The 26326-nt window shown below is 45.2% G+C and overlaps 1 protein-coding gene across 3 annotated transcripts in view; it reads left to right on the forward strand.

The window, feature by feature from the left end:
- The window catches only part of LOC119963824 (polyadenylate-binding protein-interacting protein 2-like), a 132221-nt gene that overhangs the window by 55591 nt on the left and 50304 nt on the right, over positions 1-26326 (forward strand). For 2 of the 3 annotated variants that reach the window (XM_038793137.1, XM_038793138.1), the window contains 2 exons: positions 18714-18767; positions 19186-19338. In XM_038793137.1, coding sequence (XP_038649065.1) covers positions 18765-18767; positions 19186-19338 — 156 coding nt within the window. In that variant the 5' untranslated portion in view covers positions 18714-18764. The remainder of the gene's footprint in view (positions 1-18713; positions 18768-19185; positions 19339-26326) is intronic. The other variant, XM_038793139.1, reaches the window with a different exon arrangement.

The following is a 26326-nucleotide window of genomic DNA, read 5'->3' on the forward strand; positions in this document are numbered from 1 at the left end:
AAGGGTCCAAAAATACGGCCAAGTGAAAATCCAACCAACAGAAAGCCACGTGTCCAGCTTAAAGTACCAGAGCGGCAACGACCGCCAAGTATCCCCTGGTTCTAGTTCGAGTCCAGCTTTTCTTCCTGAACAAAGGCCCACGCCTCCTCCGGGGACTCGAAATAGTGGTGCTGGTCCTTGTAGGTCACCCACAAGCGCGCTGGCTGCAGCATCCCGAATCTATTTCTCTTGGCATGCAGCACCGCCTTCGTCCGGTTGAACCGGGCCCGCCGCTTTGCCACCTCCGCACTCCAGTCCTGAAAGATCCTCACCGTCGAGTTCTCCCATTTGCTGCTCCTCTCTCTCTTGGCCCACCTCAGCACCCTCTCCCGGTCACTGAATCGCTGGAACCGAACCAGCACCGCCCTCGGGGGTTCGTTTGCTCTTGGCTTCCTGGCCATTACTCTGTAGGCCTCCTCCAATTCCAGGGGCGAAGGGACGGCCCCTGCCCCCATCAGTGAGCCCAGCATTTCTGCCACATACCCCTGGAGGTCTGACCCTTCCAGCCCTTCTGCCAGGCCCAGGATCCTCAGGTTTTTCCGCCTCATGCGGGTATCCATCTCCTCCAATCGGTTTTGCCATCTCAGGTGGAGTGCCTCGTGCACCTCCACCTTTCCCACGAGGACCGTGGCCTCCTCCTCCCTCACAGTCATCTCCTGCTGCAGCTCCCGAATTGACGCCTCTTGGGTCGCCTGTGCCCCCATCAGCCTGGTGGTCGTCGCGTTCATCGACTCCAGCAGCTCCACTTTCAGCTCCGTGAAGAAGCGCAGGAGAGCGGCCTGCTGCTCCTCCGCCCATTTCCTCCAGTCCTCGGGTGCGCCGCCGGCCGCCATTTTGGATTTCTTCCCCCGCTTTTTCCGGGGAGCTGCTGCCGCTTTTTTTCCTGCCCCACTTCGGGTGACGACCATAAATTTGACGGGGTTCTCCTCTGGGAACCTTCCCCCACCGGGAATTGCTGTTCCAGCGCCGTTAGGGGCCCTCCAATCGGCCCGAAAACACCTTCCTAACAGGAGCAGCCAAACGTGCGACTTAGCTGGTCATAGCCGCAACCGGAAGTCCTTTTAATTATTTTCTGTGCTTGTTTGTGGCATTTTAAGTATCTAAGCACCTTAACCCCAAAGTCTCTTTTGGATATCCTCTTTCCATTTAGAAAGTGCTCTATTTTATCCTTTTTTTGGTCCAAAGTGGATAGGTTCACACTTGCTTACATTAAATTCTACCTGCCACAATTTTGCTCATTCACCTCTTCTGTCACTATCTCCTTGCAATTTTATGCTCTCATCTAGGCTGTCTACAATGCCACCTAACTTGTCTCCTAGCTAAAACCCCATGGCATAAACATGTGCAGAAATCTGATCAGGCAGAATTTTGTTCATCTGGACCTCTAAGGTCGTGCGATATCAGTTTGAAAGTTTGTGTTCCAACGTAGCCATTAAAAAACACAATTTTATCTTGCACTTTTGGCCAATTTTGTTATTTTTCTTTGAGAAGAAAATCCTATTTTGTTATTAAACACATACATAAAAAGATGCAAAGTAGTTGTGTGATAGTGTGGATCTTTTCTGTTCAAAACGTTTGCAGGCATTTGTTGCCCCAGACAGATAATCTGAAAGGAAAAGAAGGTTCCTGTTTTTGAATGTGTAGTCGGGCTTCTCTCCCTTTATTTTTTTTTTTGACCGTCGTTCTTTTATTCTTGGATGTCTAATGCTTGCTTATTTACACGGTTGGCTGAGGAGGGGGTGGGAAAAATGTAGGTGTCAAATGACCAGTAGTGTCGTCATATTCAGCAGCTCAAAAGCTCAGTTTCTGGAAGGCTTCCAGAATTTGGATTTTGCATGACAGTTGTGAAACATGACTGACGATTCATTATTTTTTGGTGGAATTAAATTTCAATGAATTTTTCACCTTATGGTAAGGATCTGTGAGATCTGCTTTTCATGGCTGCGGTTGCCTAGCTAGTTTAATCACCAAGCTTGTTTGTCTGTTTTTGCTTTCGGCAGAGTGTTCCAGTGTTTTTAATAGACCAACCTAACCAGGTGGTGATTGCTTCATGTTTTTGCTGTATAGAGTTTCTAGAGTTTGGACCATGGACATTATGTCAAGGTTTCAGCTGGTTCTAGAACACGGAGCGGAGGGGGCTACTTGCACCTTTTGAAAATTTGCTACGAAAAGTGCAATAGAGCCTGCAGCTTTTCTTCATTTTCCAGCTAGTTATAATGGCAGAATGTGCATTTTTTAAAAGCTTAGAAATTAAGCTAACATATGTTAAATGAACAAAACGTTAAGTTTGATACCCAGCTCAGACTTTTGGAATGTTATGCAATATGAGGTGTGAGAGAGGTAGTTGGATTTCAGATGACATTTTCTCATTGAGGAATGGTTGTGCAGCAGTAACTCTCATTAATCTCCCTTGCCACGTCTACTCTGGTCAAACCACTCAGGTGATATGCTCACTGGTCACAATTTGTGATAACCAGCTGTGAGGTACTCGGTCGACGAGCTGAACGTATTTTTGCTTATTTTATGTTATCTGTTTATCCAAAACACACATTCCTATAAGAAAGCAGCTGGCTTTTGTTAGACTCTTGAGCAGCTTTCTAAGCACAAAAATGTACAAGCTTATTGCATGCAATAGAGCTGCAATATTCAGGGTGAATTGCAATCCAGAGGCCAAATATTTGCCCACAGGAGAGGGTTTAAAATTTTGCCTCGAGTTTTTCTCACTGTTTATTAGCCACATGAAGGCCACCTTAATAGCCTAAGAACAAACCATGTCATGTTACCAAGAGACCTAGTAGTAATGCTTGTTCAAGGAACAAATACTGCATGTCCTTGATAGGTATGTCCCTGTCAGGCAGGGAGGAAATGGCGTGTGAGGGAACCATAGTTCACAAAAGAGGTTGAATGCCTTGTCAAGAGGAAAAAGGAAGCGTATGTAAGGATGAGAAAACAAGGTTCAGTTGGGTCGCTTGAGGGTTACAAGGAAGCAAGAGATAAGTTATTAAAAAAAGGGCTGAGGAGAGCGAGGAGGGGGCGTGAGAAGTCCTTGGCGGGTCGGATCAAGGAAAACCCCAAGAATTTTAACTCTTATGTGAGAAATGAAAGAATGACCAGGATGAGGTTAGGGCCGGTCAAGGACAGTAGTGGGAACTTGTTCATGGAGTCAGAAGAACTAGGAGAGGCGTTGAATGAATACTTTTCTTCAGTGTTCACCAAGGAGAGGGGCCATGATTTTGAGGATGAGAGTGTGATACAGGTGGGTAGGCTGGAGGAGGTAAATGTTGTGAGGAAGGGTGTATTAGCAATTTAGAAAAACCTTAGGGTCCTGGGGGTGAATATAAGAAGATTGCTCAATGTGATTACGATGCCCCCAGAGGGAAAGGAGATGGAGGTAGTGGTGGCTATGGACACGGAGAAGGCATTTGCCCGATAGAGTGGGACTACTTATGGGAGGTGCTGGGACGGTTTGGATTTGGGGTCGGTTTCATCGACTGGGTCAGGCTGTTATATCAGGCCCCGGACGCGAGTGCGAGGACAAACAGGACGACTTCCGACTCTTTCAGACTGCACCGTGGGATGAGACACGGGTGCCCCCTCTCCCCACTGCTGTTTGCGCAAGCTATAGAGCCGCTGGCATTTGCTCTGAGGGCTTTAGGAAGGGGCTGGTTCAGGGGGAGGGGGGGTGGAGCATAGGGTTTCATTGTATGCAGATGACCTGCATTTGTACTTTTCAGACCCGATGGCGGGGATGGACGGAATTATGGCAACCCTGGGGAAATTCGGCCGGTTTTCGGGGTATAAATTGAATATGACAAAAAGTGAAATGTTTGTAGTTCAGGAGAGGGGCCAAGGGGACCGGCTGAGGGAGCTGCTGTTCCGGCTAGTTGGGGACTGTTTCAGGTACCTGGGAATACAAGTGGCGCGGGAATGGGGTAGACTACGCAATCTGAATGTGTCCCGGCTATTAGATCAAATGCGAGGGGAGTTCCGGATGTGGGATGTGCTCTCACTGTCATTAGCTAGGAGAGTTCAGACAGTTAAAATGACAGTCCTTCTGAGGTTCCTATTCGTGTTCCAGTGTCTCCCCATTTTCATTCCACGTTCCTTTTTTAAAAGAGTAAACAAGATCATTTTGGGCTTTGTATGGGCAGGCAAGTCCCCGCGAGTAAAGTGGGTGATGCTTGAGCGGAACCGATGGGGAAGGGGAGCTTGCACTGTCGAATTTCAGCAACTATTATTGGGCGGCTGACATAGCCATGATAAGAAAGTGGGTGGTGGGGGGGGATCGACTTAGGAGTGGGTGGAGGCAGCCTCGTGTAGGGGCACCAGTCTGGGGGCGTTGGTGACGGCGCCTCTGCCGTTCCCGCCAGCGCGCTTCTCCACCAGTCCTGTAGTTGTGGCGGCCCTTCGGATCTGGGGACAGTGGAGGAGGCATGTGGGAGCAATGGGAGCATTGGACTGGTCCCCAGTATGTGACAACCATTGGTTTGCTCCTGGGAGATTGGACTGGAGGTATCGGGTATGGCGGAGGGCGGGGATTGAGCGGATGGGAGATTTGTTCTTGGAAGGGAGCTTCCCTGGCTTGAGGGTGCTGGAGGACAAGCTTGGGTTGATGAGGGGGAATGAATTCCGGTATATTCAGGTTCGGGATATTTTTGCGCAGGCAGGTGCCATCTTTTCCGCTTTTGTCACTAAGGGGGATCCAAGATAGGGTAGTGTCTAGAGGATGGGTGGTGGAGGGAAGTGTCTCGGATATTTACAAGGAGCTCATGGGGGCGGAGGAGACGCAGGCCGAGGAGCTGAGGCATAAATGGGAGGAGCAGTTGGGAGGGGAGATTGAGGAAGGCCTGTGGAAGGACGCGTTGAGCAGGGTTAATGGGACTGCAACATGTGCCAGGCTCAGCCTGATTCAGTTTAAGGTCGTCCACCGGGCCCACATGACAGTGTCCCGGATGTGCAGATTCTTCGGTGTAGAGGACAGGTGTGTAAAGTGTCTGAGAGGACCGGCAGACCATGTCCACATGTTTTGGGCGTGTCCGAAACTTAGGAGATACTGGCAGGGGTTCGAGGACGTCATGTCTAGAGTATTGAACATAAGGGTGGCAATGGGTCAGTAGGGGGCGATTTTGGGGTTTCAGAGGCCCCGGAAATCCGGGGGAGAAAGAGGCTGATGTTTTGGCCTTTGCTTCCCTGCTAGCCCGGAAACGGATACTTCTAGCTTGGAGGGAGTCAAAGCCCCCGAAGTTGGAAGCCTGGCTGTCAGACATGGCGGGTTTCCTGGGCTTGGAGAAAATCAAGTTCGCCTTGAGAGGGTCGTTGTTAGGGTTTGCCCGGAGGTGGCAACCATTGATTGACTTCTTTGTGGAGAATTAATCGTCAGCAGGGGGTTTGGGGATGGAGGGGGGGGGGGGGGGGGGGGGGGGAGGGAGGGTTAGGGGAATGTAGTATAGGGAGTCAATTAGGCAGATCTGGGTAGGACGGGTTAGGGCAATTGCACTGTGTACTTTGTTTGTTGTACAGTCCTTTTGTTTTCACGTTCTGTAATTCTACTGTTTACAATGCCAAAAAATACCTCATAACATTGTTTATCAAAAAGAAGAGAAACCTTAGGGTCGACAAGTCCCCTGGGCCAGATGGGATATATCCAAGGATTCTTTGGGAGGCAAGGGATGAGATTGCAGAGCCTTTGGCTTTGATCTTTGGGTCCTCACTGTCTATGTGGATAGTGCCAGAGGAGTGGCGAATGTTGTTCCTCTGTTAAAGAAAGGGGATAGGAATGACCCTGGTAATTATAGGCCAGTTAGTCTTACTCCGGTGGTCGGTAAGTTAATGGAAAAGGTCCTGAAGTATAGGATTTATGACCATTTGGAAAGATGCAGCTTAATCCGGGATAGTCAACACGGATTTGTGAAGGGTAATTCTTGCCTCACAAACTTGATTGAATTCTTTGAGGGGGTAACTAATTGGAGCAGTTGATGTCGTATACATGGATTTTAGTAAGGCGTTTGATAAGGTTCCCCATGGTCGGCTTATGAAGAAAGTAAGGAGGTGTGGGATAGAGGGAAATTTGGCCAATTGGATAAGTAACTGGCTATCACATAGAAGACAGAGGGTGGTGGTGGATGGTAAATTTTCATATGGGAGACTAGTTACCAGCGGTGTACCACAGGGATCAGTGCTGGGTCCTCTGCTATTTGTGATTTTTATCAATTTCTTGGAGGAGGGGGCTGAAGGGTGGGTCAGTAAATTTGCTGATGACACCAAGATCCTGTACCAGCCTCCCCGGACAGGCGCTGGAATGTGGCGACTGGGGGCTTTTCACAGTAACTTCATTGAAGCCTACTCGTGACAATAAGCGATTTTCATTTCATTTCAAGATTGGTGGAGTAGTGGATGAGGTTGAGGGCTGCTGTAGGCTGCAAAGAGACATTGACAGGATGCAGAGCTGGGCCAAAAAATGGCAGATGGAGTTTAACCCTGATAAGTTAACCCGGGGCAGCACGGTAGCATGGTGGTTAGCACAAATGCTTCACAGCTCCAGGGTCCCAGGTTCTATTCCCGGCTGGGTCACTGTCTGTGTGGAGTCTGCACGTCCTCCCCGTGTGTGCGTGGGTTTCTTCCGGGTGCTCCGGTTTCCTCCCACAGTCCAAAGATGTGCGGGTTAGGTGGATTGGCCATGCTAAATTGCCCGTAGTGTCCTAATAGTAAGGTTAAGAGGGGGGAGTTGTTGGGTTACGGGTATAGGGTGGATACGTGGGTTTGAGTAGGGTGATCATTGCTCGGCACAACATCGAGGGCCGAAGGGCCTGTTCTGTGCTGTACTGTTCTATGTTCTATGTTCTAAGTGCGAGGTGATTCATTTTGGTAGAAAAAATTTGAATGCCATTTACAGGGTCAACGGCAGGGTTCTGAGGAATGTGGAGGAACAGAGATATCTTGGGGTTCATGTCCACAGATCTCTGAAGGTTGCCACTCAAGTGGATAGAGCCGCGAAGAAGGCCTATAGTGTGTTAGCGTTTATTAATGGGGCTTGAGTTTAAGAGCCGTGGGGTTATGCTGCAACTATACGTGACCCTGGTGAGACCACACTTGGAATATTGTGTGCAGTTCTGGTCACCTCACGATAGGAAGGATGTGGAAGCATTGGAAAAGGTGCAAAGGAGATTTACCAGGATGCTGCCTGATTTGCAGGATAGGTCTTGTGAGGAAAGGTTGAGGGAGCTAGGTCTTTTCTCTTTGGAGCGGAGGAGGATGAGAAGCGACTTATTAGAGGTTTATAAGATGATGAGGGGGATAGATAGAGTGGACGTTCAAAGACTATTTCCTCGGGTGGATGTAGCTGTTACAAGGGGGCATAACTATAAGGTTCAGGGTGGGAGATATAGGAGGGATGTCCGAGGTAGGTTCTTTATTCAGAGAGTGGTTAGAGTGTGGAATGGATTGCCTGCTGTGATAGTGGAGTCGGGACACTTTAGGAACTTTCAAGCGGTTATTGGATAGGCACACGGAGCACACCAGAATGACAGGGAGTGGGATAGCTTGATCTTGGTTTCGGACAATGCTTGGCACAACATCGAGGGCCGAAGGGCCTGTTCTGTGCTGTACTGTTCTATGTTCTAATGTGTGCTTTTTCTGATTTTTTTTCATCCAAGTTCTTTTAGGGTGGAATGAGAGTTCCTAATTTGTCTAAAGTTACATTTAGAAATTGAAGGGCCTCTATGCAATAGATAAATCTTGTATGTTGCATTGAGCTGTTGCTGTTTGAGGGTGTTTGGGAGAGTTCTGGTGGCGGTGACTGTTGAGGCCGACCTGTGCCCAGAAGACACTATTGCAAACAAGATAGGATACCGCAGGTAATTGTTTTTTCAATGACTAGCTGCTGGCTCAGGATTTCCTCTGCTGCGTTTTATCTCTGCCCCTGATGTGTAATTGCTTTCAAAGGACACTGCACCCTTTAAAACTTTTTTTAAAAAATCCTTTCATGGGATGTGGGCATCACTGGCTAGGCCAGCATTTATTGACCACCCCAAATTGTCCTTCCAAGTGATTGGGAACTGTCTTCTTGAACCATTGCAATCCAAGTGGTGTAGGTCCACACACTGCTGTTAGTAAGGGCATTCCAAGATTTTGACCCAGTGAAGGAGCGGCGACCCAATTCCAAGTCGGGATGTTATGCAGTTTGCAGGGGACCGTGCATGTGGTGGTGTTCCCATGCATCTCCCGCCCTTGACCTTCTAGGTGGTAGAGGTCATGGATTTGGAAGGTGCTTTCAAAAGAGTCTTGGAGATTTTCTGTAGTGCATCTTGTAGATGCTACATACTGTTGTCACTGTGCATTTGTAGTGGAGGGAGTGAATGTTGCACGTGGTGGATGGGGCCCCAATCAAGCGGGCTGCTTTGTTCTGGATGGTGTTGAGTTTCTTTGGTGTTGCTGGAGCTGTACTCGTCTAGACACGTGGAGAGTCACTTGTGCCTTGCAGATGGTGGAGTAAGGACATGGTGGACATAGCTTTGGGGACTAAGGAGATGAGTTATTTACTGCAGAATTCTCTACCTCTGACCTGCTCTTACAGCCACAGTATTTATGTGGCTAGTCAGTTCAGTTTCTGGTCAATGGTTTCTGTTGCTAAGTAAAAATCCTAGAACTCCCTCTCTGCCAGCACTATGGATCTCATTATAACATATGGACTGCAGTGGTTGAAAAAGGCAGCTCACTTCCCAACTTAAGGGCAGGGACAGTAAGAAGTCTTCCAACACCAGGTTAAAGTCCAATAGATTTGTTTCGGAGCACTGCTCCTTCCTCAGGTGAATGAAGAGGTATGTTCCGGAAACATATATATATATATATATATATATATATATATAGACAAAGTCAAAGATGCCAGACAATTCTTAGAATGCGAGCATTTGCAGGTAATTAAATCTTTACAGATGCAGAGATAGGGTTAACCCCAGGTTAAAGAGGTGTGAATTGTCTCAAGCCAGGACAGTTAGAAAATAGAACATAGAACATTACAGCGCAGTACAGGCCCTTCGGCCCTCAATGTTGCGCCGACTTGTGAAACCACTCTAAAGCCCATCTACACTATTCCCTTATCATCCATATGTCTATCCAATGACCATTTGAATGCCCTTAGTGTTGGTGAGTCCACTACTGTTGCAGGCAGGGCATTCCATGCCCTTACTACTCTCTGAGTAAAGAACCTACCTCTGACATCTGTCCTATATCTATCTCCCCTCAATTTAAAGCTATGTCCCCTCGTGTTAGACATCACCATCCGAGGAGAAAGGCTCTCACTGTCCACCCTATCTAATCCTCTGATCATCTTGTATGCCTCAATTAAGTCACCTCTTAACCTTCTTCTCTCTAACGAAAACAGCCTTAAGTCCCTCAGCCTTCCTTCATAAGATCTTCCCTCCATACCAGGCGACATTCTGGTAAATCTCCTCTGCACCCTTTCCAATGCTTCCACATCCTTCCTATAATGCGGCGACCAGAATTGTACGCAATACTCCAAATGCGGCTGCACCAGAGTTTTGTACAGCTGCAACATGACCTCACGGCTCCGAAACTCAATCCCTCTACCAATAAAAGCTAACACACCGTACTCCTCCTTAACAACCCTCTCAACCTGGGTGGCAACTTTCAGGGATCTATGTACATGGACACCGAGATCTCTCTGCTCATCCACACTACCAAGAATCTTACCATTAGCCCAGTACTCTGTCTTCCTGTTATTCCTTACAAAATGAATCACCTCACACTTTTCTGCATTAAACTCCATTTGCCACCTGTCAGCCCAGCTCTGCAGCTTATCTATGTCCCTCTGTAACTTGTAACATCCTTCTGCACTGTCCACAACTCCACCGACTTTAGTGTCATCTGCAAATTTACTCATCCATCCTTCTACGCCCTCCTCCAGGTCATTTATAAAAATGACAAACAGCAGCGGCCCCAAAACAGATCCTTGTCATACACCACTAGTAACTGGACACCAGTCTGAACATTTCCCATCAACCACCACCCTTTGTCTTCTTCTAGCTAGCCAATGTCTGATCCAAACTGCTAAATCACCCTGAATCCCATACCTCCGTATTTTTTGCAATAGCCTACCGTGGGGAACCTTATCAAACGCTTTACTGAAATCCATATACACCACATCAACTGTTTTACCCTCATCCACCTGTTTGGTTACCTTCTCAAAGAACTCAATAAGGTTTGTGAGGCACGACCTACTCTTCACAAAACCGTGTTGACTATCTCTAATCAAATTATTCATTTCCAGATGATTATACATCCTATCTCTTATAAACCTTTCCAAGACTTTTCCCACAACAGAAGTAAGGCTCACTGGTCTATAGTTACCGGGGTTGTTTCTACTCCCCTTCTTGAACAAGGGAACAACATTTGCAATCCTCCAGTCTTCTGGCACTATTCCTGTAGACAAAGATGACTTAAAGATCAAAGCCAAAGGCTCAGCAATCTCCTCCCTAGCTTCCCAGAGAATCCTAGGATAAATCCCATCCGGCCCAGGGGACTTATCTATTTTCACACTTTCCAGAATTGCTAACACCTCCTCCTTATGAACCTCAAGCCCTTCTAGTCTAATAGCCTGTATCTCAGTATTCTCCTCGACTGGAAGGGAACACTTCAGCAGTCAAGGGCATTCAGTATCTGATCTCCGGGTAAGCGTTCTCCAAGGCGGCCTTCAGGACACGCAACAATGCAGAATCGCTGAGCAGAAACTTATAGCCAAGTTCCGCACACATGAGTCCGGCCTCAACCGGGACCTGGGACTCATGTTGCATTACATTCATCCCCCACCATCTGGCCGGGGCTAGCGAAATCCTACCAACTGTCTTGGCTTGAGACAATTCACACCTCTTTAACCTGGGGTTACCCTTATCTCTGCATCTGTAAAGATTTAATTACCTGCAAATGCTCGCATTCTAAGCATTGTCTGGCATCTTTGACTTTGTCTATATATATGTTTCTGGAACATACCTCTTCATTCACCTGAGGAAGGAGCAGTGCTCCGAAAGCTCGTGTTTGAAACAAATCTGTTGGACTTTAACCTGGTGTTGTAAGACTTTTTACTGTGCTCACCCCATTCCAATGCCGGCATCTCCACATGAGGGTAGGGAGGCAGTGGTGTGGTGGAATTGTCACTGGCCTAGTAATCTAGGGACCCAGGGTAAAGCTCTGGGGATCCGCGTTCAAAACCCATCATGGCAGATGTCAAAGTTTCAATTCAGCAAAAATCTGAAATTGAATGTCTAATGGTGACCATGAAACCATTGTCGATTGTTGTGAAACCCATCTGTCCTTTAGGGGAGGACTGCCACCCTTACTTGGTCTGGCCTACATGTGACTCCAGACCCACAGCAATGTGGTTGACTCTTAACTGCCCCATCAAGGGCAATTGGGGATTGGCATTAAATGCTGGCCTAACCAGCGACGACACATCCCATGAGCAACCATTAACAAAATTGCACATGGATATTGATATGGTTGCGCCCGGTGAAGTGATACTGCCCAGGCCAGAGCGTCCTTGTATCTTTCTTTGATTACCATGAGAGTGCTCCTCAGTTTCAAACTCTGTGGAAGATAGCATAGTAAGTGTCAAGAATTCTGGCTACATGACCAGCTCCGCTATGGCGTGACTGCTTGGCATGCCATCTCACGGGAGCACCTCTGTCTGCTATTTTGTCCTGCCATCTGATCTTAGCTTACAAAAGCAATACAAGTGGTTGAGCTTCTTGGCATGGCGCTGGTACATCATTCATGCATAGAGTAGAGTGGGCAGGATTGTTCTCTCATTTGGTAGGCAGACCGACTCCTCTTAATTCCCAGACTGATTTTCAAAGTCTGCCAAAAGAAATACTTGCTTTTATCAATTTTTGCATGTTTCATTATCAAGCTAAACAGCAGAGTGTGTTTTGCCAAGGTATGTGAACTTGTGCATTGCTGGCAGGTCATGGACTGAAACCTTGGGCTGGAGATGGGTTTTTTGGAGCAGGCAAGTACATGAATTCATTTTTTTAGTGCTGATCATCAGGCCACGGTTGTCACAGGTATTGGAGAACAAGCCCATGCTACTTGCGGCACGGTAGCACAGTGGTTATCACAGTTGCTTCACATTGCCAGGGTTCCAGATTCGATAACCGTCTTGAATCATTGTCTGTGCGGAGTCTGCACGTTCTCCCACTGTCCATGTGGGTTTCCTCAGGTGCTCCGGTTTCCTCCCACAAGTCCCAAAGACGTGCTGTTCGATAATTTGGACATTCTGAATTCTCCCTCTGTATACCTGAACAGGCTCCAGAGTGTGGTGACTAGAGGATTTTAACAGTAACTTCATTGCAGTGTTAGATGGAAGCCTACTTGTGACACTAATAAAGATGATACTTTGCATGGCCAGCTCTGAACTGGTAATGAGTGCACAGACTTGGCAAAGTGTGCTTTTGGAGACATTCATCTTTGCCTGGAGTCATCTCAGATTGAGCAGGTTTCCTTCCATATACGAGCTGATTTTGATTACAGGATCACCACCATTGAAGGCGCTGGGTAACAAATGCTCGGCACAACATCGAGGACCGAATGGCCTGTTCTGTGCTGTACTGTTCTATGTTCTATGGTAGAGAGAATATGCCCCTAGCACACAGCCCTACTTAACTCTTTTTGTGACTGCAAATAGGTCAAATGACTTGCACTCCAGATGGAAGTGTGCCATCATGCAACTGTCAAACCATTAATAATCTTTATTATTGTCACAAGTAGGCCTACATTAACACTGCAATGAAGTTACTGTGAAAAGCCCCAAGTCGCCACACTCCGGCACCTGTACAGGTACTCTGAGGGAGAATTACCTAACAGCACGTCTTTTGGGACTTGTGGGAGAAAGTCGGAGCATCCAGAGGAAACCCACGCAGAAAAGGGGAGAGTGTGCTGACTCCGCACAGATGGTGACCCAAGCCAGGAATTGAACCTGGGACCCTGGCACTGTGAAGCAGCAGTGCTAACCACTGTGCTATCGCTGGTGCCACTGAGCTACCATGCAGCTGGGCAGTGGAGACATCTTGGTATTCTTGTGGGATGGTTCCTTGTTCCCACGTAGACTGAAAGAGTTCAGTGAGCTTCTTGGCCAGGCATTGATCTCTGGCCTTGTAGTATTCGGCTGGTATTTCATGAACTGCTGGAACTTTGCTGCTGAGAAGAAATTGTTGCTTTTGTCACTTCTTTAGCCATCAAGGGAACAGTTCTGGCAGCTTATTGATCGATTCTTCATCGATAGATCAAAGTCAATTGAGGATGTGGCGAGTGCTGTGTTCCTATTTCTACTGTTTGGGCTTTCTCGATGAACGATCGTTGACATTTTGGCACCGAGGATTGGTGGTAAACCAGTAGACTAAGGCAGTAAACAGATTTCAAAGCATTGCAGAATCTTTTCTAATTTTTCTGGTGAACCTATGACTGAAGCTCCCCTCCGGTCTGATTCAGCCAAGTATCTTGCATTTTTCTGAGCTAGCACTGGGGAGTCCTGCAGCTAAGCCCAGGAATACCATTGATTCAATCTCTGAACTACCTGGGTCCCAGTGCTGCAGTTTGACTTTTTATCCCTCGACTGGATGGGGGTGGAAGAGAAAGGAAGAAGCAACAAACTGGTATCATTGCTTTTCAGCAATCTCTGCTTGCATTCAATTTAAGTGCTAAATAAGAAAACAAAACTGCCTGTGATGGCTCCAGATTAACAAATTTGTGATTTGATTAGCTAACACCTGCTGACCAGACTTGAGTAAATTAGAGGTTGCTACTCATGGTAGTTTCTTTGAGAGGGGTAACAATAAACTAAATTTAATTTGACTTTCTAATTAAGTAGCATTTTGGAGCACATCAACAGGACGTTCAACGCAACAGGTTTTTGGCACTGTTTATGCTCCACATAAATATCTGCCCATCTTATTTAATTTTTTACTATCAACAACTCAACAACTCCTTCCTCCCTTGTACACTAATCTAAATCCCTGGCAAATTCATTTAAACTATTCACTTCACCCAATCCACCTTCTCAGCACTTTGAGGAAAGAAAGCTTTCTTAAGAGTTTGATTGTATACAAATAATACAAGATTCTTTGAGAAATGAACACTGACACGGTTGCCTTTTCTCTCGCCCACATTTTGTAATGTCATGCAACAATTGAACAAAAATAATACAACAAGAGAAGCAGGAGAATATGACGATGCTCTGCTGACATAAAATGGAAAATCGAAAGTCTTTTGTCGGCATATAGTCAGAGGGTCATAAAAGCAAAAGTGGAGCCTATTAAGGAGCAAAAAGGGGATTTACACATGGAGGGAGGGTGCATGGCTGAGGTACTAAATGAATACTTTACACAAGGATACTGAGGGAAATAAGGGTGGGAAGTGCGCAGGCACTGGCCATAATTTTACAATCTTCTTTAAATACAGGTGTGGTGCTACAGGACTGGAAAATGAACCATTCAAAAACGATAAGCCCAGCAGCTGCAGGCTGGTCAGTTCAACTTCAGTCGTGGGTGATGTGTTAGGCAGGTTGGTTCGATGTGGACTGCACTCGATGCAGGAAAGTTAGAAACAGTCGTCTAACACTGGAGAAGATCCAACACTGTTTTATTCAACAATAGAACTGCTATACATATTCAGCTGTGGGTCGACACTATAGCCTGACCGCTACCGCATGGTGTTTGCACTTGCTAGCTCGTGGGCTCTGACTGTTTCCGTAACTGTGTCTCGAGAGAGCGGGAAACCTAGTGCCCTCTGGCTTTATAGTGGTAGTGTCCTGTCTGGTGATTGGCTGTACTGTGTTGTATGCTTACTGGTTATCCTATGTGTCAATCACTGCCTGTCTGCATCTCATTATATACATGAGTGGATATTATGACAGTGGGGAAGCTTTTGGAATGATGATTCGCACAAAATTCATAGTCACTAGGGCAAATGTAGATTAATTGAGGAAACCCAGCAGAGATTTGCTAAGGGCAAATCATGTTTAACCAACCTGCTTGAGTTTTTTGAGGTAATGTAAAAAGTAAATAAGGGTAATTCTTTTGAAGCAATGCACAAAATTCTGCACAGCAGACTTAAGTGAAGTGGAATAAAAGGGATATTAAATTGGCTGAGTGACAGGAAACAGTAGTGGTTAATGCTTGTTTTCCAGACCGGAGGCAAGTTTATCGTGAAGTTCCCCAGGAGTTGGTGTTTGGACTCCTCTACCTGATTTATATTAATGACTTAGACTTTTTCCCTGAAAGACTCAATTTCAAAATTTAAATGAGAGACAGTATCATCAACTATGAGGAGGATAGTGTTAAACTTCAAAAGGGCATCGTTTGGGGGATTGGCAAACAAGAGCTAAATTAAACTTAATGCAGAGAAGTGCGGTTATCTATTTTGGTAGCAAGAACATGGGACAATATAAAATAACGAGCACAATTCTAAAGAGGAGTCCAGGAGCAGAGGAACTTGGAAGTGTATATGCACAAATCATTGAAAGCAGCTGATAACTTGTATGGGATCCTGAGTTTTATGTATAGGGCCATAAGAGTATGAACGCAAATAAAGTTTGGATAAACCTGTATAAAACACAGTCTCAACTGGAGTAGTGCGTCCAGTCTGGGCGCCACACACTTGGAAGGATGTGAAAACATTACCAGAGTGCAGAAAAGATTCATGAGAATGGCTCCAGAGATGAGAAACTTCAGTTGCATAGATTGGAGAAGTTTGGCCTGTTCTCCATCAAGACAAACAGGTTGAGAGAAGATTTGATGGAGGTATTCAAAATCATGAGGTGCTTGGGCAGAATAGATAGTCTGTGTTCCCACTGATGGAAAAATCGTGAATCAGAAAGCACAGATTTAAGATGATTCGCAAAAGAAGCAATAGTGACATGAGGAGGAGTGCTTAGGATCTGGATTGCGTGTCTGAGTGTAGTGGAGGCAAATTCAATCATGACATACAAAAAGGACTTGAATCATAATCATTAAATGCAAAATTTGCAGGACAATGGGGTAAAAGCCAGGAGAATGGCACGAGACAAGTTCTTGCAGAGAGGCAATGTGGATACAATGGCCACATGGCCTCCTTTTATTCTTCAACTATTCTATGATTTTAGTCAATGATTGTTAAGACTGAGCTGCTGTAACTGTAAAACTAAATCGTATCAGTTGGGCCAAACAGCTTGTTTCTGTGCTGCAAATCCTACATAAAATATTTTTGTACGACAACTCCGGTTAACCAGATATTTAGTGTGCACCATTTTCATCTCAATGGGATGGTCACCTGAATGTTGGTACAAGAGTTTGCACAAAATATGTCAGCATTGAATAATTCAACTAGTAGCTGCAAACTATGCCAAGTATTAGAGGACAAATATATCCATTCTGCTTGTAAATGATTCACCATTGTTTCTTCCTATTTTGTCTAACCTGTGCTGAAGTAACTTTTTTCCCATTTGATGTGAGTGTCACTGGCAAGGACAATGTGTAATGCCCATATCTAATTGCTCTTGAGAAGGTGGTGGTAAGCCGCTATTTTGCTCTACTGCTGTCTGTGTGGTGCAGGCACACCCACAGTGATGTTTGGGTGAGGAGGCTCCAAAATTTTTTACTGAGTTACAGTGAAGGAATGGTGCTATAGTTCCATGTCAGGATGATGTGTGACTGGGTAGGGAACTTGCAGTTGGCAGTATTCCCATGTATCTTCTACTTGCGTTCTTCAAGCTGGTTAAAGTTTGGACGGTATTGTCAAAGGAGCCTTGGCAAGTTGCTCTGGTCTCTCTTGTAGATTGCCTACAGTGGCAGCAGTTGGACACAGGCATGGAAATGATTAAGGTGGTGGATGCGGTGCTGAACAAGAGGCCGGCTTTGTCCTGAATTATGTCAAGTTTCTGCGTTTTGCTGGGGCTGCATTTTCCAGGCAAGTGGAGAATATTCCATTGCCCTCCTAACTTATACTATGAAAGCTATGGACCAAATGCTGGAAAATTGGATTAAAGATGGATGCTTGATGGCCAAAGCAGAGACAATGGGTCGAAAGGCCTCTTTCTGTGCTGTGAAACTCTGTCTCTCAATAGTGGACAGACCGTGGAGGATCAGCTGGTGAGCTGCTCGCTGCAGAATTCCCAGTTGAGTTTCTGATCCCGAAGATGGGGGAATTTGACAGTGGGGGATTCACCAATGGTAATGCCATTGAATGTCATGGGAAGATGGTCATGTGTGTGGCCCAGATATTACTTAGCACTTGTTAGCCCAAGCCTGAGAGTTGCCGAGGTGTTGCTGCATTCAGGCATAGGCTGCTTCAGTATCTGAGGAGTTAAGCGTGATACTGAACATTGTGCAACCATTAGAGATCACCCCCACTCTGATCTTAGGATGGAGGGAAGGTCATTGATGAAGCAGCTGTAGGTGGTGATGATATGTCTGCCGGTAACACAGTGGTTAGCACTGTTGCTTCAGAGCACCAGGGTCCCAGGTTCGATTCCCGCTTGGGTCACTGTCTGTGCAGTCTGCACGTTCTCCCCATCTCTGTGTGGTTTCCTCTGGGTGCTCCGGTTTCCTTCCACAAGTCCCGAAAGATGTGCTTGTTGGGTGAATTGGACATTCTGAATTCTCCCTCTGTGTGCTCCAACAGGCTCTGAGGTGTGGCGACTAGGGGATTTTCACAGTAACTTCATTGCAGTGTTTATGTAAGCCTACTTGTGACAGTAATAAAGATTATATAGAACTTTCATTTGATCTGTTGGTTGTTGGAACATGTGGCTCTGTTACATGCTGTTGGCATCCAGGTACTCCTGCATTTTGGCTTCACCAGTTTGCCACCTTACGTTTAGATCATCCTGGTACTGCTCCTGGCATGCTCTCCAGCACAGATCAAACCGGATTGATCCTTTTCTTTGAATGCAACGGTAGAGTGGGGATATTCTGGGTATGTGATTACGAGCCGTGGAGGCAGTTGATTTTGAGCTCTGTGGCGAGAATGCAATGAAGTGAACTGCACTTGCATAGTGTTCTGGCTGCTGCACCTCCTATGTGAGTGAGCGATGTACAGTTCCATTCCATAGAGTCATAGTATGCAGATGCATAAATTGTTCTCTCAAACAAGATATTCTCCTTGGCATCCCTGCACGAACATCTGAGCAATTTATTTTTGGGCACCTACCCAATGTTAGGAGGTGGGTTGATGGCACAGTTAAGATCTAGAAATCGGTATTTGAAGAATACACTGTTGGAAGAATCATGGACACAAGCTATCATCACTCCATTCAAATGTTTTTTATGTACTGAACCGTTATCCTTTGCATAGACAAAGCAAAAAGTTACCCTTCTCTGTATGGTTTCAGCATGTGCTGGGATGGGACAATAGTAGGCGAGAGTTGCATTTGGAATAGCATATGTAAAAGAGAGCTGTGAGAAATTTTAAAAGGACTCCAGTCTGTAGAGCCATTTTCCCTTTTACCCAGTGATTAGTAAATCTGGGTAGATCAGTAATTTTTTAAAAAGTGTGCTTTTAAAATGGAGCCATTATATCTTGGTGTTGGTGTGTTGCTTGGTCTGATACCCAGATTTTCCTTTCTCGTGGTAGTGTTTGTATCTTACTACTTTTCAATGGCCCAGCCCTTACGTTTGTTTCTTTACCTCTAGTGACTACTCTGGAACAACTTTTTCTTCTGATCATTTCAACAGCTGAGGAAAATGGTGAGTTTGTCAGAAGAGTTGTGAGCCTTATCACATCTGTCCCTGCACTTATGTTGCTGGGAAGTATGGGTCAGGTCACGAGGTCTGTAGCATTACAACACACCATCTAGAAAATTTGCCTGAAAGGGTGGCATGTGGGCAACTCAACTTAATGAGAAACTTTAAAAATTGTGTTTTAGTGATCGTTTAGGTATTGTGTTCCAATCCGATGATTCGTTTTCTTGCTTGCTGCGATCACACTACAGTTGGGGACTTACCCGATCAGCCTGTACTATCTGCTGAATGCTTTGGTTTCTAATGACTATCTTGTTGTGCAAACCCACTATTTTCACAATACCCAATAATGGATTTAAGATTTTAGTGAACCAGATGTTACCCGTCCTTAATCAGTCCATATCGCTTGTGTTCTGCATTTCAGACTGATTCCTTAGACATGAAGGCGCCTAATATGGCAAACACGGCAGGCTCTGGGGTGCAGGAGATTATAGTATCCAATGGACACACTGAAAGTGAGCCTAATCCTTTTGCTGAGTACATGTGGATGGAGCATGAAGAAGAATACAACAGACAGGTAAGAATGCACTTTCACGTGAATAACAGCATTATTCAATCAATTATGGGAATGGTATCTCACATAAGGTTTTCGTCTATTGTGGAAACTATTCCGCTATTACTTCTCTCCTTTGCAATCCCTTCCCCCACCTTATCTTTTGAGAATGTTATGTGGAAAATTAAGGCCCATAAATCTAACCGACGATTGAATAGAATTGGGGAATAAAAGATATTTGAGAAGTAATAGTTACGTGATAGCAAATGTGGGGTTTCAAAAGTTGCAGCTTGTCAGAAGAGAGGAGAAGTTTGAGAAGTTAAGTGTGTAGCAAAGGCTGATCAAGTGAAAAGAATTTCCACATATGATTAAGGATTGGAATGTCCCCTGTGATGAACAAAGAATATGGGGGAATTGCAAATGCATGCCCAATCCTAAATGTGGTTCATTCCCCTGTGAACTATACACCTATTATTTACTGCTTTAGAGTCCTGTCAACAAAGAAGATTTTCATAAGCAACAACTTGTAGCATGAAAAGGGGGTGGTATCGTGGTAATGTCACTGGATTAGTAATCCAGAGGCTCTAGAGACCATGGGTTCAAATCCCACCATGGCAACTGTTGGAATTTAAAGTCAGTTAATAAAATCTGAAATATGAAGTTATGGTGATCATGAAACTACCATTGATTGTTGTAAAAACTCTGATTCATAAATGTCCTTTAGGGAGCAAAAATCTACTCTTTTGATTCCAGATTCTTGACTCCAGAGCAATGCAGTTGGCTCTTAACTGTCCTCCGAAATGACCGAACAGTTCAACTTGACCACTCCGTTCAAGGGCATTTAGGGATGGCAACAACAAATAAAGAAAGCATGCATAATGTAGTCACAAGTTGCTTTGCAGCAGAGAGAATGACATTGGTAGAAACAAGTTGGTTATAAAAATAGTTTTGAGGAAGTTTTTGGTAGTGAAGAGGAAGGTAGCAAGATTTAAACTAGCTGAGACCAAGAGGGGAAAGAACAGGGTTCTACAGAACCTATAGTTTGGGGGGGGTTTAAATTAATTCAGCAGGTGCATGGGAACCTGGATTGTAGTTTTGGGGTACGGGGGGAGATTGAGAGTATAGAGGCCAGGAGCACAGATTTGACTTCGCAGGGGGTGCCAGTGTCCAGGTCGGTGGTTTGAAGTGTGTCTACTTCAATGCCAGGAGTATACGAAATAAGGTAGGGGAACTGGCAGCATGGGTTGGTACCTGGGACTTCGATGTTGTGGCCATTTCAGAGACATGGATAGAGCAGCGACAGGAATGGTTGTTGCAGGTTCCGGGGTTTAGGTGTTTTAGTAAGCTCAGAGAAGGGGGCAAAAGAGGGGGAGGTGTGGCGCTGCTAGTCAAGGACAGTATTACCGTGGCGGAAAGGATGCTAGATGGGGACTCTTCTTCTGAGGTAGTATGGGCTAAGGTTAGAAACAGGAAAGGAGAGGTCACCCTGTTGGGAGTTTTCTATAGGCCACCTAATAGTTCTAGGGATGTAGAGGAAAGGATGGCGAAGATGATTCTGGAAAAGAGCGAAAGTAACAGGGTAGTTGTTATGGGAGACTTTAACTTTCCAAACATTGACTGGAAAAGATATAGTTCGAGTACATCAGATGGGTCGTTCTTTGTACAATGTGTGCAGGAGGATTTCCTGACACAAATGTGGAGAGGCCAACAAGAGGCAAGGCCACATTGGATTTGGTTTTGGGTAATGAACCAGGCCAGGTGTTAGATCTGGAGGTAGGTGAGCACTTTGGAGACAGTGACCACAATTCGGTGACCTTTACGTTAGTGATGGAAAGGGATAAGTATACCCCGCAGGGCAAGAGTTATAGCTGGGGGAAGGGCAATTATGATGCCATTAGACATGACTTAGGATGTGTAGGTTGGAGAAGTAGGTTGCAAGGGTTGGGCACACTGGATATGTGGAGCTTGTTCAAGGAACAGCTATTGCATGTTCTTGATCAGTACATACCAGTCAGGCAGGGAGGAAGGGGTAGAGCGAGGGAACCGTGGTTTACCAAAGAAGTGGAATCTCTTGTTAAGATGAAGAAGGAGGCCTATGTGAAGATGAGGCGTGAAGTTTCAGTTGGAGCGCTTGATAGTTACAAGGAAGCGAGGAAGGATCTAAAGAGAGAGCTAAGACGAGCAAGGAGGGGACATGAAAAGTCTTTGGCAGGGAGGATCAAGGAAAACCCAAAAGCTTTCTATAGGTATGTCAGGAATAAAAGAATGACTAGGGTAAGAGTAGGGCCAGTCAAGGACAGTGGTGGGAAGTTGTGTGTGGAGGCTGAGGAGATAAGCGAGATACTAAATGAATACTTTTCGTCAGTATTCACTCAGGAAAAAGATAATGTTGTGGCGGAGAATGCTGAGACCCAGGCTATTAGAATAGATGGCATTGAGGTGCGTAGGGAAGAAGTGTTGGCAATTCTGGACAAGGTGAAAATGGATAAGTCCCTGGGGCCTGATGGGATTTATCCTAGGATTCTCTGGGAAGCCAGGGAAGAGATTGCTGAGCCTTTGGCTTTGATTTTTATGTCATCATTGGCTACAGGAATAGTGCCAGAGGACTGGAGGATAGCAAATGTGGTCCCTTTGTTTAAGAAGGGGAGTAGAGATAACCCCGTTAACTATAGGCCGGTGAGCCTCATGTCTGTTGTGGGTAAAGTCTTGGAGAGGATTATAAGAGATACGATTTATAATCATCTAGATAGGAATAATCTGATTAGGGATAGTCAGCATGGTTTTGTGAAGGGTAGTTCATGCCTCACAAACCTTATCGAGTTCTTTGAGAAGGTGACTGAACAGGTAGATGAGGGTAGAGCAGTTGATGTGGTGGATATGGATTTCAGTAAAGCGTTTGATAAGGTTCCCCACGGTCGGCTATTGCAGAAAATACGGAGGCTGGGGATTGAGGGTGATTTAGAGATGTGGATCAGAAATTGGCTAGTTGAAAGAAGACAGAGGGTGGTGGTTGATGGGAAATGTTCAGAATGGAGTTCAGTTACGAGTGGCGTACCACAAGGATCTGTTCTGGGGCCGTTGCTGTTTGTCATTTTTATAAATGACCTAGAGGAGGGCACAGAAGGTTGGGTGAGTAAATTTGCAGACGACACTAAAGTCGGTGGCGTTGTAGACAGTCATGATGTGGAGATGCCACAGTTGTAGACAGTGTGGAAGGATGTTGCAGGTTACAGAGGGACATAGATAAGCTGCAGAGCTGGGCTGAGAGGTGGCAAATGGAGTTTAATGTAGAGAAGTGTGAGGTGATTCACTTTGGAAAGAATAACTGGAATGCGGACTATTTGGCTAATGGTAAAATTCTTGGTAGTGTGGATGAGCAGAGGGATCTCGGTGTCCATGTACATAGATCCCTGAAAGTTGCCACCCAGGTTGATAGGGTTGTGAAGAAGGCCTATGGTGTGTTGGCCTTTATTGGTAGAGGGATTGAGTTCCGGAGCCATGAGGTTATGTTGCAGCTGTACAAAACTCTGGTACGGCCGCATTTGGAGTATTGCGTACAGTTCTGGTCGCCTCATTATAGGAAGGACGTGGAAGCTTTGGAACGGGTGCAGAGGAGATTTACCAGGATGTTGCCTGGTATGGAGGGACAATCTTATGAGGAAAGGCTGATGGACTTGAGGTTGTTTTCGTTAGGTAGAAAAAGGTTAAGAGGTGACTTAATAGAGGCATACAATGATCAGAGGGTTAGATAGGGTGGACTGTGAGAGCCTTCTCCCGCGGATGGAGATGGCTAGCACGAGGGGACATAGCCTTAAATTGAGGGGTAATAGATATAGGTCAGAGGTAGGTTTTTTACGCAAAGAGTGGTGAGGCTGTGGAATGCCCTACCTGCAACAGTAGTGAACTCGCCAACATTGAGGGCATTTAAAAGTTTATTGGATAAGCATATGGATGATAATGGCATAGTGTAGGTTAGATGGCCGTTAGTTTTTGACTTCCCATGTCGGTGCAACATCGTGGGCCGAAGGGCCTGTACTGCGCTGTATCGTTCTATGTTCTATGTTCTAAGTAGGCTTACTTAATACTACAACGAGGTTACTGTGAACATCCCCAAGTCGCCACACTCTGGCGCCTGTTTTGGTATATGGGGGGAGAATTCAGAATGCCCAAATTACCTAATCTTTTGGGACTTGTGGGAGGAAACCAGAGCAGCCGGATGAAACCCACGCAAACACGTGATGAATGTGCAGACTCGGCACAGTGTGAGATCCAAGCCGGGAATCGAACCCAAGGTCCCTGGCGCTGTGAAGCAAAAGTACCAACCACTGCTATCGTGCCACCCATATCGTCAAGTTTGAAATTTCCGTAATGTCCAAGTTTGAAATAATATATAATCGACAGGCAGAGAAAACTTAGGGGATGACTGTATAGCATCATACAGCATTGGATGAGGCCATTCAGTCTATCATAACGTTGCCATTTGTAACTTTACGAAACGTTTCACTCTACTGTTCTTCCCCAGTCTGCAGACTTTTCCTTTTCAAGGATTTACCCAGTTCCCTTTTGAAAGTTGATGTGATGTTAAATCTGCTTCTACCATCTTTCAGATGGAATATTAAAATGTTTTAAAACATTTGTGACATCTTTCCCCAGGATTTCCTTTTGTTAATTACCTTAAGTCTGCGTCTTCTGGTTACGACCAAAACCCCATATAATTTTGAGCACTCGGTTAAACCTCTCATTACCCTTCTCTGCTCGAAAGAGGACAATTTCCGATCTCTAATCTGTTTACGTAACTGAAGCTCCTCACCCAAGTGTTCCCAGTACATCTCCTTTGAGGCCTCTCCAAAGCCTTTTCATTCTTCTTAAGTGGCCCCCAGGATTGAAAACAAAACTCCAGCTGAGAGCTATAAAGATTTGGGAGAATCACCTTGCTTTTGTACTCCATTTATACACCAAGGATCCTGCATACTAGCATATCATCGACTTGACCTGACAACTTCAAAGATTTTAAAAACAATTTTTCTATCTTTACTTCTCTTTCTTCTCTCTCTTCTCTCTGCCCCCACAAAACTACCAAATGTGCTGCAGAACTGGTCCACATGATTAGTTGTCTGGAATTACAGTCTAATGATAATGAAACCATTATCAATTGTTAAAAACGCACCTTGTTCATTCATGTCCTTTTGGGAAGGAAATCTGTCGTCCATACCTGGCCTACATTTGGTTCCAGAACCACAACAATGTGGGTTGACTCTTAACTGGCACTCCGTTCAAGGGCAATTAGGGATGGGCAGCAAATACTGGCCCTACTAGTGACACCCACATTGGGGAGCACGGTAGCATGGTGGTTAGCATAAATGCTTCACAGCTCCAGGGTCCCAGGTTCGGTTCCCGGCTGGGTCACTGTGTGGAGTCTGCACGTCCTCCACGTGTTTGCGTGGGTTTCCTCCGGGTGCTCCGGTTTCCTCCCACAGTCCAAAGATGTGCGGGTTAGGTGGATTGGCCATGCTAAATTGCCCGTAGTGTCCTAATAGTAAGGTTAAGGGGGGGGGGGAGTTGTTGAGTTACGGGTATAGGGTGGATACGTGGGTTTGAGTGGGGTGATCATTGCTCGGCACAACATCGAGGGCCGAAGGGCCTGTTCTGTGCAATACTGTTCTATGTTCTATCTTATGAATGAATTTTATAAAACTTAAGTTAGCAATATTAAATAACAGTGGAATACATGTATTGGGGATTAGACTGTCGTATGAACTTTGCTTCTGTCAAAAGAAAATGGAAAAATATTCATTTTAGGATTGTTCAATAAGGTCGGCAATGTAATATCTGCTGTAGAGTTTCTTGTGCTCCAATACACTAAGATCTATCAGGAATCTAGATAAAATACATTCTTGATCTTTTATCCATAAAGGTTCAGAGTATATTTGACCTCAAAAGCTTTCTGTACTGAAGATTATTACTGAGTGTATTAGCTTCCAAGCTAATAGACCAATTTTCCTACAAGGTGTCCATATAACTGGTGGTGCTTGTAAATTCAGGGACACTTGTGTGTCAGTGAGCTGACCTGTATTGTTTTCAGTTAATATTCTGTGATATTAGTGGTTCAGTGGTAGAATTCTCGCCTGCCACGCGGGAGGCCTGGGTTCGCTTCCCGGCCAATGTACGCAATTCTACAGGGGCTGGTTTAGCTCAGTGGGCGAGACAACTGGTTTGTAATGCAGACAAGTCAGCGGTGTGGGTTCAATTCCCTTACCAGCTGAGAATTCTGAATTCTCCCTCCGTGTACCCGAACAGGCACCGGAATGTGGCAACGAGGGGCTTTTCACAGTAGCTTCATTGCAGTGTTAATGTAATCCTACTTGTGACAATAAAGATTATTTGTGTAAAAGTTACAATAATGAAGCTACTCCAACATTAAAAATGATATTAAGTATTTAAGTTTAACATTATAAATTGTATTAATGCTTGCCTCCTTAACTACTTACCCATTTATTTTAACTTTACTCTTTCCTGTTATTTAGTCAATCTTTCTTGAAAGCCATTCTAAAAATGGGTTTTGTTTGCTAAAAACCAAGAATGAAATTAAATGAGGCCTAGGAATATTAGTAAACCCGACACTTGCGATACGCAACCAATGTAGAAATAACAATCAGCTTTAATTATATCTTAGTATATGGTTAATGCAGCATAATTTATCTTGAGGTCTTGATTAAATTATTCAGTCTCCTGATCACACTTCCCTTGAGTACTGTGTCCACTCCTAGCTGCCAAGAAACAAAGGAGGCATTGGAGCAATGTGGAGAAGAGACAAAAGTCAAGTATAAAAAGTCTGAGTTGTGAGGAAACTTAGGCCTTGAGCTTGGAACGGAAATACCTGGGAGGTGATCTACAGAGGGAATGGAAAGGCAAATATTACTTTCAATTGAAGTGCAAGATTTTTTTTTTGGAAATGTTTTTTATTGAGTTTTCATATTTTATATCCAACAAATTATAAATTATTAGAAAAAAA

Source organism: Scyliorhinus canicula, chromosome 3, assembly GCF_902713615.1.
Source record: "Scyliorhinus canicula chromosome 3, sScyCan1.1, whole genome shotgun sequence".
In the NCBI taxonomy this organism is placed as follows: domain Eukaryota; kingdom Metazoa; phylum Chordata; class Chondrichthyes; order Carcharhiniformes; family Scyliorhinidae; genus Scyliorhinus; species Scyliorhinus canicula.